Source organism: Brassica napus, chromosome A9 (genome assembly GCF_020379485.1).
Source record: "Brassica napus cultivar Da-Ae chromosome A9, Da-Ae, whole genome shotgun sequence".
Lineage (NCBI taxonomy): Eukaryota > Viridiplantae > Streptophyta > Magnoliopsida > Brassicales > Brassicaceae > Brassica > Brassica napus.
Genome location: NC_063442.1, coordinates 39,329,947 through 39,341,454, shown reverse-complemented (window position 1 = coordinate 39,341,454; position 11,508 = coordinate 39,329,947). Strand labels below are relative to the sequence as shown.

Below are 11,508 nucleotides of genomic sequence, written 5' to 3'. Positions count from 1 at the left end.
AATATACATAATATCAAAAACATTTCTAAAATACCCAAATATACCTATGATGCCCACAAAAATTCGGGTACTTTGGATTCCTGATCGGGTAGGATCCAGACCCGAACCGAAACACACAGGTCCAGAATATACCTAATATGTATTTTGTCCTGGATCCGGGTCTGAACCGAACCTATACTTTCAAGTCAGTTTTTGTTTAATTTTAAAAATCTAGGTAAAATATTGTTCAAAGCTAAGAAAGAGTTACATAAGAGTGTACCTACAAATTTTAAATAAACTAACTCATAAATTATATAATTTTATTATTCGATATAATACAACTATATAACATAATCATGTATAACAATTCCACAATACTAATTCATATCATATCAAACTTTGTCTATAATTAAGAAAAACTATGCATTTTCGAAGCGCGGTTCAAAAATCTAGTTGCGACTTGAAATATCTTTTTACAAATCAGGAAAAATGTTTGTCATTTACACAAGCATGGGGTAAATGGTGAAAACATATTAAGTTTGAGAATATGACACTGACATTACGATGTATATGATTCATAAGGTCACATGTACAAAGTAACATATTATATGGTGAAAACTACAAAATCTAGGTTTAATCGACAAATCTAAAAATCTTGGGCAAAATCAAATTTATGAAATTTTAACTAAACATGGATTCATATTTAAATAAATAATATAATATAAAAATTTATTTATATAAAAGAAATAATATTTTTAAGTATTTATCTGCCGCTCTCAGTAGTAACTTTATTACAAGCTAACCTGGGAAAGTTCTCGGCACCAAACTAAAACCATAGACATATATTTGTTTATATAATCTAAGACAAAGTTGTAGGGAGGGCAAAACATCTAAACTTCAGAGGGATGAGTTTCACGTGGAACGTTGTGTATGTGATCATCGCCTTAGTGGTTGTGAAGATCAGCCAGTGGTTGTGGCAATGGTCGAACCCAAACTCCAAGGGCAGTGGCAAGCTACCGCCGGGGTCAATGGGTTTTCCAATCATCGGAGAGACGTTTGAATTCTTTAGGTCTTCTGGATTACTCGAGATCCCACCCTTTTTCCAGAAGAGGATGCTAAGGTCAAACGTGTTTTTAATCCCTCTTTAGATGCTTTCTTAGTCACTTTCCTTAAATCTTAAGTTTGCGTGTGTATGAATGTTTCCAGGTACGGGCCATTGTTTCGGACCAACATTTTGGGCTCTAGGACAGTGATTTCGACGGACGCAGATGTTATCTACGAGATTTTCCGGCAGGAGAACCAGTCTTTTATACAAAGCTATCCGGATATTTTTGTCAAGGTACTTGGAAAAGACAATGTGTTTTTCAAGACAGGAGACATACACAGACATATCAAACATGCCACTATGCATCTCATTGGCTCGGAAGGTTTGAAGCGAAAGCTGATAGGATTTATGAACCGGACCACCCGCGAGCATCTTAGATGGAAGGCTACCCAGGGCGCTTTCAACCTTAGGCATGCTGCTTCAAACGTAAGCTACACATCTTAATTAATTAGTTTTTTTTTTCTTTTAACGAATTTCAATTTCTGAATCTAATTTTTCTCTTCCTTTTGTAGTTGATAGTATCGTACATAACACCGCAGATGATTAGTAATCTAAAACCAGAAACTCAAGAAAAGCTTATAGATCATTTCAAAACTTTCAATATTGAGTGGTTTCAGTCACCTTTCGCGCTCACTACCTGGAAGACTGTCTACAAAGTCCTTAGGGTGAGAGAAATTTTCTTGAGTTTTCCAATTTTCCTATATTAGTAACTACTTGTGTACGAACTTACCCAATTAGTTTGTATTCAGGCACGAAAAGAAGCAGTCAAGATAATTAATGAAGCTCTGGAGAAGAGGAAAGATTCAATAGAGAAACAAGGAGACTTCCTCGATACATTGCTAGAGGAGATGAAGAAAGAAGGGAGCATTTTTTACAAAGAGTCTATTGTAAGCCTACTATTAAATATTGGATTCGTCTCTAGAGATTCCACTTCTTACGCTACCGCTTTAACCGTCAACTTTATCTCAAAAAACCCAAGAGTGCTTACGGAGTTGAAGGTAATTAATAATATACTCATGTTATAGACTTATAGGCCGAGAAGATATAGTAATTTCGATTGTCTTTCCTATATCATTTTTTTTAGAGAGAGCATGAGGCGATTGTACAAAAGAGAGACGATAAAGAACCAGGACTTGGCTGGGATGAGTATAAAAACTGCATGCCTTTCACCCGCATGGTAAGAAAATTCCTTTTTAGTACCAAGCAGGGAAATTGGGATATGTCCATTTATATGATGTCTACGGATCGTGTGCAGGTTATCTACGAGTCGCTTCGGCTGGCAAACTTGGGAACCATAATCTTTAGAAAGGCTGTGAAAGATGTCGAAGTCAAAGGCAAGTTAGTAGTAAAGTGAACCACAACTACTCATATATCCATTCTCCAAAATATTGATCAGAAGTTGAAATATGGGGGGAAATATTTGTAAATATGCAGGATACACGATTCCAGCGGGTTGGATAGTGGCCGTTGCACCTTCAGTGGTTCACTATAATTCTGAAATCTATGAGAATCCATTGGAGTTTAATCCATGGAGATGGGAGGTATTAATTTTATATAGTTATTGTATCTCTACCACACCATTAAATTAGAACAAGAATCATTTACTAGAGCTTAATTTGTATGGCAGGGGAAAGATTTGCAGTCGCCAGGGTCTAAAACATTGATGGTGTTTGGAGGTGGAGCAAGACAGTGTATAGGATCAGATTTAGCGAGACTTCACTTGGCAGTCTTCATTCATCATTTTGTAACCACTTACGATTTCTCGGTGGTCCAAGAATGTGAGATATGTCGGGTACCATTTCCTTTCTTCACCAAGGACCTGGTTATAAACATCTCCCCCAAGTCTCCCAGCTAGGTGAACGCTGCAGTTCCATACCTGAAAAATCAGATCATAATAATATATTCCAATTCTCCTTTCATGCTTTTTAATTTCCTTCTTAATGCAAATAACGAATAGTCCCGAGGAATGTACGAATCTTTCTGGGATTATTGGTAGATGGACTCTAAAGATTCTTAGAATTTGTAAGCTCCATTGCTCTTGGTTTATAAAATTTAAACATTTTTAATGAAATATGTTGTTATTGTTTTGGTTGACTTTAGCATTCTCCTTTTACAATAACTAATTCATTCACTTAACTTTAGTTTAAAGTCACTTAGAAATAACACCTCGCCCAGTTACCATTGTTGGGCACCACTACTCGAGGAGGAGTCTATCTTAAATGTCGGGCTTTGATGAAACCGACCTAAAGGCAATCAACGCCTTGCATTGACATCAAAACCTATCTTTCATAAATTAGAACAAAAACATATCACTTAACAAATGAGGACTGACAGACACAAACTACTTGTCTAAGAAAATAAACAAAACAACACTATCTTGAAGGTACATGACCATATATGTGCTGCTGACAATGTATGAGGATAATAAAGCAGCCAGCCACCTTGAAGTTGGAAGATCCGAGAGATGCCCACTACACTGTGAATCTCTATGGTTATGACCTGATGGTGTAATGGGAGAACTCAGCCTTCTGATGCTTTCCAAAGACCAAACCCTCTGTTATCCAATCATTTGATTCATCTTCCTCTTCTTCTTTACTAACCTTCTGTTCCGACTCAACTTTATCCTTCTTCGTCTTCCCATCAAGAGTACAATGCTGTTCCGAGTTTCCATCATTCTTCTTCCCGTGGGAAGTAGAACCCTCTTCAAAGTTTCCATCACTCTTCTCAACATTCCCGTTGGATTCATCAAGAGTGGAATGCTGCTGATGTTGTTGTTGTTCCAGTATCACCTGCTTCTTCTTCTCAAGCCTATCCCTAATGGCCGCAGAAGTAGCAAGAGCCTTCGTAAGACGTCTCCTTTTCTTCTCAGCTAATCTACTCGAACAATGCCTTTTCCCCCAACACGTGGGAGGCTCCTCGTAGTGTCTACCACACCCCAGCCCGACATGACCCAGTTTACCACACTTGTAGCAAGACACTGCCCACGATGACGACGAGATCAACTCGCCGCAGCACATGTGGCCAAAGCTTTTACAGACATAACATCGCACATCCTTGAGATCATCCTCGGAGTATTCGTACTTGCACAAAGACATATCATGTCCCATGTCTCCGCATCTTAAGCAAACGGACCCGTCGTTAGGACAAGAGTCGTGTCCCATTGAACACTGTTCCCCGACATGCTCGAAACTAGCGCATATAAAGCAACGCTTCCTAGAGGGATTTTCATCATCTTGCTCCCCACAGCTATCACAAGAGGAATCAGTCATTGAACCAGCTTCGTCGGGAGGGTCGAAGTACCTTGCTGGACGAAGAAGCTTTTTCAGAACCATGTTGCTCCATGTTTCTCCAGATTCTTCAACATTCATCTTCTTATCTTCCTTAAACTTTCCTCCGTCATCAACCATCATCACAGGATCGATCATGCTAGAACCGCAGAGATCCGACCAGCTTCAAGCTACGATCCGACAAGCTTCCTCAAGCTAACATCTGACAAGCTTCTTCAAGCTACGAACAGAAGAGACCCCGACCAGATTCAAGCTAAGATCCGACCAGATTCAAGCGAAGATCCGACAAGCTTCAAGCTAAGATCCGACAAGCTTCCTCGAGCTAAGAACCGCAGAGACCATCCGACCAGCTTCTCAAGCTAGGAACCGACCAAGTGTCGCCCTCGATGATAATGCATTCTCTAGCAGGTTCAACGTAAGATCCTCTTTTTGGTCTTCGTCGCAGCCGTTCTGTAATGTCACTGTCCTTGTCTTCTCGGAGATCGGATCCGCTAAGGTTTCGGATAGGTTTATGTTGGGATCAAATTTTATTGGGCTAGTGGGCTTCATTTCGGAAACGCCTAATACATATTGTTACGACGATCAATGCTTTTTTAACCTTTTACAAAACGACGAGTCTCTTTCAAAATACAAACTAGATCATGAGCAGATTTTCTATATTTTCTAATTTAAACATTTATTTTGTTAAACATTTTCATTTTTATTTTTGGTAAAATTTAAAGCTTTTCATATTTGTTATATTTTTATAATATTATTTTATTAATTTTAAGTTTTTGTGAAAAATTTTATTTTAGAGTTGCCAAAATATCCAATGTGGTATGTATTTTTTTTTATATAAACTACACATCAGTGTTTCAAAATAGAGGTGAGCGTCCGGTTCTGTTCGGATTTTAGATTTTTGGAGTTAGGAATTTAAGTTATATTCAAGTGTTTATAAATTTCAGTTTGGATCTTTGAATACATAAATTAACATGAAATTTGATTCGAGTTGGATATTTGAGCGGCAAAATGGTATGTATTTCAAATATTGAGGGGTTATAGCTATTTTTAGATAATTTTATTTATTTTTGAATATTTTATGAATACAAAATCTAAAATAATTAATACATCAGCCATCACTTATAGTAGGTTTCACGGGTTGAGTGAACGGGTTGAGTGAACGAGCATGAGAGATCCCTTAGTCGACGATCAGAGTGTTATAAGTAGTATCAAAACCAAACCAAGATGAGTATGGAGTTGGTGTAGGCAGGCTTACTCTGACGTGACAATCTTGGGCAACGAAGATGGTGCACTATGTGAAATGAGGTGAATTGTAACATCTCGATTTGTGGTATATAATAAAAAAAATTTAGTAGAATTGATTTGACTACATATATCATTAAAATGTGCATATCTTTGGTCATTTGTTTATAGAACTTCAGAATTAAACATTCTTAAGTTGGAGTATTCAAATGATGAGTAATCTATCGCGAGATGATATGATAATGTGCAAGTAAGACCAAAACACGGAAAATATCATATTGTGATGACACAATCAAAAATCAGTTTTTTGAGCTTCAAAAATTAACGCACCGGCCAAAACACAAAATAAATCCACATACCAAGTTAATGGTCATGGAAACCCTATTTTCTGAGACAAAAAAAAAGGTAATGGAAACCCTATAAGCCTTAAACAGCCGGAGCGTTACTAATTATCTAAAAATGACAAATTTACATGTTTTACAGTCTATTATGTAGAATGTTTCAAAAAAAAACCAGTATTTTTGTTTGAGCATCACAAAAACAGTCTATTATGTAGCATATCCCCGCTTCTGCTACAAAAGCGAGGTCACATATAAACATAAGACAAAACCAGCCCATGAGACTCAAAGCCGACACATTCTGTCTCCAATGACAAATATTTTGGATACCAAAAGCTAAACACATCGAATCTTTCAAATAAATAAACAAATAAAATCTAGAAAGGAAGATTAACTTTTAGTAATCTGTCTGTAATCCTACCTAATCAGACTCAAAAGGATTTTGGCTCAAATAAACTTCCATTGATTAAAATTTGCACGCCTACAACTAAGCCTCTAAGAAGGCTCCAACCTAACCGGTTCTGCTTAGACAGACAAGATAAGGAAAGGGCCCATTTCCTGATGGCATTTTGCCATTGGTGTTAATCAAGAAGGGATACTACATTTAAGTAGAACAAGAAATTTGGCAGTAAAATCAGCATATTGGTTGTATTGTCTTCCAAAGAATCTAAATCTGTATTTTACCAAGAAAAAAAAAAGAATCTAACTAATATGATATTTTTTAATATTTCGTTGTGAGATTTAATAGAATTGATACAAAGGAGAAAATACATGATAAAGTGAAGAGACGAATCCATTATGCGTAATTATCGGCCAATTACACTTCAATTTATTTTATGCATTTTTAGCTTTAAAGATCATGAGTTATAAATACTTTTAAAGGTAAGTTTCTCAAATAATTTTTTTTCTTACGTCGCAAAAATTATTCTATTAATTAAACTAGGTGACATAGCAATCTTCAAAATATAAAGTCTTTTGAGGACATTTCTTCGAAAAAGTAGTCAAATATTTGTTTTGATTTATATCAATTTTTAATTTCTAAATATTTTAATATCATAAAATCCATTTAAGTATTTATTTATTTTAGGTCAGTTACATTCATTTGTTTGAGACCAGTTTTTTATATGAATACTTGTTGGATGTTGGATATTTATATCTCTCTTATTAAAACAGAATCATTATTAAAGACTAAATCTTTTTGTAAGTTTTGAAATTAAATATACTCTCTACTATATAGTTAAATTCAATATTCTAAGTATGGAAGATAATATTAGATTACTAAATCTGTTTTAAAACAACACAACAAATGATCATGTGTCTAAACACTATAAAACATTATGTCCTACTTTTTAATAACTTTTTATTTATTTTTTAAAATTAATTGATTTAAAACTACTCAAATATTTTTAAATTTTTTTATGGTTTAGTTGGTTATTATACCTAAAAATAACAAATATTTTATATTCAAACTATTTAAAGTTATTCTAAGTATGTATTTTCAAATAGGTAAAAAATAATTGGATTGACCGAATTTAACTAAATCTATTCAGGTTCAAGATTTTGTGTATACATTAGTACAAATACAACAATGAACTTTTAAGAGATTTTTAACTATTCATCAGTTTTCACCTTAAATCTAATTTAATACTAGTTCTTTTTGTATATCAATCTAGAGACAAACCAGTTAGAAACTTTCAATTCGGATTAAAGATCCGTCCTGGACAAATCCAAATGAAACAATGGTCTAAGGCTCCAAATTTTTTGAAGAAAAATTGATATAGGCTCTTCAAAAAAAAATTTGTATCCCTAAATTTGTAAAAAGGAGAAATTAGTTAAAATCTTTCATAAATCGTCTATGGCTCTTTAAATTTCAGAATCGGTCTTGATTCAGAGTCAGCTTAATTAAGTTTTTAGTCAAGATATTTTGACCATACCTACTTGCTCAATTGGTCATTTCCCATAATTTCTTCTAAATATTCAACTTTGGATCTTGCTGACAAAAAAAATTCAACTTTGGATCTTCTGGATTAAAAAAAATACAATACATTTCTTTGGGGAATAATAACAGTTACAGACTTACAGCTTTAAAATAATTGATCAAAAAAACTTTGTTTCAAGTATATTAATGAATCCATCTACACATGTTTGGGTGTGTTGAAAAAGGTAACTATTTCATTTTTAAATGTCAAAATATTTATTTAATAATTTAATATAGATCATTAACTAAATAGCTGTAAGATTCACACGCATTTATCTTTACCTTTAATAAACATAAACACGATTTAGTTTCCTCTTATTCACTTCGTCGTATGATAGAAAATCACTGTTTCCAATTAACGTAACTTTCCATAATCATCCACTCAATTTTGTCAAGACATTAGATTTGATTCTCTCTTGCTTATAAATAACACATCTCTTGTCTTGACTAGTTTCAGCTTAGTACAAAAGATGAATCATCGTCTTCCCGGAATAATCAGCCCTCTCAGTTACATAACTACCGATCCTATTCGATCCTCTGTTAAGCCTCCGATACCGGTTTACTGCAAAACCACGATTAACCATTTGAAATCTCTAACCGGTCTCGATGTTTCACCTGGGCTCACCAATCAAGAGATCTCAGCCGTTGAATCTTCTATTGGCATCTCCTTCCCTCTTGATCTCCGTTCGATCCTTCAGACGGGTCTTCCCGTGGGTACCAAGTTCCCCAACTGGCGATCCGGGTCGACCCGGAATAACCTCCTCCTCCTCTTCAATCTCCCTCTTCTTCATGTCTCCAAACTCGTCGTCAGAAACGGATTCTGGGTCGATTCTTGGGGAACCCGACCCGGGTCCGACGCGGAGGCTTTGTCGCTCGTTAAAAAGTTCATGGAGTTCGCTCCGGTTCTCGTCCCCGTCTACGAGAACTTCTACGTTCCTTCGACGACGCCGAATTTGGCGGGAAACCCTGTGTTTCGAATCGACGGCGACGGAGTTACCGTTCTGAGCTGCGACGTCGCTGGGTTTCTCCAAGGCCTGAACGGATCCGACGATATTCGGGATTCAGGCGATTCGCGACGACGGCGTCGGGTGGAATTTTGGACTGACGTGGCGGAGAGAGGGAGGATGACGGTGGCGCGTGGTCCCACGCGCGGGTGGTGGAGCGCTTTGAGCTGCGACGAGAGGATAAGGGCGTGTTTGTGTTAAACTATAATCTAATCTCTCCTTAATACATTTACATAAGTTAGTTATTTATGTTATTACACAAAGAGTTGTAACTCTTCAAGTTGTGTCCTTTAGTATAAAGAGTTGTGTCTCTTATACTTGTATTGATTCGATCTCTATATAAAGATCAATCATCTGTTGTAAACTAAATAACCGAATCTCAATAATACAAAAGTATTTTCAGAAAAGTTTATAAGCCTGAAACGTCTATCTTATTCTTTCTCTCGAACTCGTGTGTAACACATTGTGATCGTTGTGTAACACAAGCGGTTGGTAAAAGATTAACATGGTATCAGAGCTTTACGTTTGAGAGGACAAAGGAAAAAGCACTAGTAAGAGAAACACTTGGCGTGGAGAAAAGGAGGCTAGAGGATTTTGTCATACGATTTCGGAATCACTCGAAACGATGAAGAATCAAGTAATCCCCATATTTGATGGAGAGAAGTACGACTTCTGGAGCATCAAGATGACAACCATTCTCAAGACCAGGAAGTTATGGTCTGTGGTTGAAGAAGGCGTAGCAGCCCCACCAGCACAAGTGGATGAAACCCCTGAAACAGCAAGGGCAAGATCGCTTAGAGAAGAAGCGATGATGAACGATACATTGGCTTTGCAAATCTTGCAAACTGCTGTATCGGATCATATATTCTCACGGATTGCAGCAGCATCAACATCCAAAGAGGCGTGGGATGCATTGAAGGAGGAGTATGAAGGCTCTCCTCAAGTTCGTTTGATTAAACTTCAAACATTGCGAAGGGAGTATGAGAATCTGAAGATGTATGAGAATGAAGACATTAAGGTCTTCACAGATAAGATAGTTGAATTGGCAAATCAATTAACTTATCATGGTGAACAGAAGTCAGATGTTCAACTCATACAAAAGATACTCATCTCTCTCCCAGCCAAGTTCGATAGCATAGTCAGTGTGTTGGAGCAAACAAGCGATTTGACTTCAACAAAGATGACAGAGTTGATCGGGATTTTGAAGGCTCATGAAGCAAGGCTGGCTGCAAGAGAAGAAAGCACCAGTGAAGGAGCATTCGATGCTCGTGTTAAACACAAAAATTCTGGTGTTACACAAGACAACTCAAAGCGCCAAGGAGGCAAGAAGTGGTGCGGTTTCTGCAAGAGAAACAACCACAATGAGAGCGAGTGTTGGAGGAAACAGAAGAAGGAAGATCCAAAGAAGGATCACAAAAGTAACAAGGAGTGTTACAATTGTGGCAAGTTAGGCCACTTTGCAAATCAGTGCTACTCAAAGAAGAAAGAGAAGGCACATGTGAGTCTCGAAGAAGATTCAAATGAAGATCACATGTTGTTCAGTGCGAGCGAAGCAGCAACAACAGTGATGGAAGATGTCTGGTTAGTAGACAGTGGAGCAACTAATCATATGACAAAGGAGGAGAGTTACTTCTCAAAGCTTGATAGGAGTATCAAGGTTCCAATAAAGATTGGAAATGGAAGCACAGTCATGACAGCCGGTAAAGGAGACATTACCGTCATGACTAAAGGTGGCAAGAAGACCATCAGAAATGTATTCTTGGTTCCGGGTTTGGCAAAAAATTTGTTGAGTGTTCCACAAATTGTTTCAAGCGGATACCGGGTGAGTTTCCAAGAGAAGAGATGCATCATAGATGATGCAAAAGGAAGGAGGATAATGGATATCCCAATGACTCACAAAAGCTATCGAATCAGGATGAGTTCGGCTCAGGTAGAAGAGGCCTTGAGCGCTAGTGAGCAAGGAAAGATGGAGACATGGCACAAGAGACTTGGTCATGTAGGCGACAAAAGGTTGCAACAAATGCAAGACAAAGACTTGGTAAAGGGATTACCAAAGTTTAAAGTCAAGAAGGAAGCATGTGAGGCGTGTAGACTTGGAAAGCAATCACGCAAAAGCTTCCCAAAGGAATCTCAAACTAAGACAAGAGAGAAGCTTGAGATTGTACATACGGATGTATGTGGGCCGATGCAGCACCAGTCTGTTGATGGAAGCCGATACTTTTTGCTATTCTTGGATGATCATACTCACATGTGTTGGGTATACTTCATGAAGCAAAAGTCAGAGACATTCTCACTGTTCAAGAAGTTCAAAGCAATGGTGGAGAAGCAGTCGGATTGTACCATCAAGACACTGAGATCAGATGGAGGTGGTGAGTTCACTTCACGAGAATTCAACCGGTTCTGTGAAGAAGAAGGAATCAATAAGCAAGTCACCTTGCCTTATTCACCGCAACAAAATGGTGCAGCGGAGCGCATGAATAGGACCTTGGTGGAGATGGCTAGATCTATGTTGGCAGAACAAGACTTACCGCTCAAGTTATGGGCAGAAGCGGTATACACTGCCTCATATCTTCAA

The 11,508-nt window shown here is 37.3% G+C and overlaps 3 protein-coding genes across 3 annotated transcripts; 2 read left to right on the top strand and 1 right to left on the bottom strand.

Annotated features, from left to right (window-relative positions):
- Positions 1-780: 780 nt before the first annotated feature.
- On the top strand, positions 781-3,155 carry LOC106370266 (cytochrome P450 708A2). Its single transcript, XM_013810306.3, has 8 exons — positions 781-1,099; positions 1,186-1,510; positions 1,597-1,749; positions 1,834-2,082; positions 2,169-2,261; positions 2,340-2,418; positions 2,519-2,625; positions 2,712-3,155. Exons 1-8 carry the CDS (start codon positions 885-887, stop codon positions 2,937-2,939), a joined length of 1,449 nt encoding a protein of 482 aa, XP_013665760.2. The 5' UTR covers positions 781-884; the 3' UTR covers positions 2,940-3,155.
- Positions 3,156-3,576: 421 nt separating this feature from the next.
- Positions 3,577-4,509, bottom strand: LOC106369565. Its single transcript, XM_013809702.2, has one exon. It carries the CDS (start codon positions 4,507-4,509, stop codon positions 3,577-3,579), a length of 933 nt encoding a protein of 310 aa, XP_013665156.2.
- Positions 4,510-8,399: 3,890 nt separating this feature from the next.
- Positions 8,400-9,134, top strand: LOC125578222. The gene has a single exon (XM_048740564.1). It carries the CDS (start codon positions 8,400-8,402, stop codon positions 9,132-9,134), a length of 735 nt encoding a protein of 244 aa, XP_048596521.1.
- Positions 9,135-11,508: the final 2,374 nt, after the last annotated feature.

Bases quoted from the DNA above. Each gene is read 5' to 3' on its own strand.
- LOC106370266 (XM_013810306.3), top strand. From the start codon at position 885: ATGAGTTTCACGTGGAACGTTGTGTATGTGATCATCGCCTTAGTGGTT. The intron at 2,083-2,168 runs GTAATTAATAAT...CATTTTTTTTAG, and splicing joins GAGTGCTTACGGAGTTGAAG to AGAGAGCATGAGGCGATTGT. The intron at 2,262-2,339 runs GTAAGAAAATTC...GATCGTGTGCAG, and splicing joins GCATGCCTTTCACCCGCATG to GTTATCTACGAGTCGCTTCG.
- LOC106369565 (XM_013809702.2), bottom strand. From the start codon at position 4,509: ATGATCGATCCTGTGATGATGGTTGATGACGGAGGAAAGTTTAAGGAA.
- LOC125578222 (XM_048740564.1), top strand. From the start codon at position 8,400: ATGAATCATCGTCTTCCCGGAATAATCAGCCCTCTCAGTTACATAACT.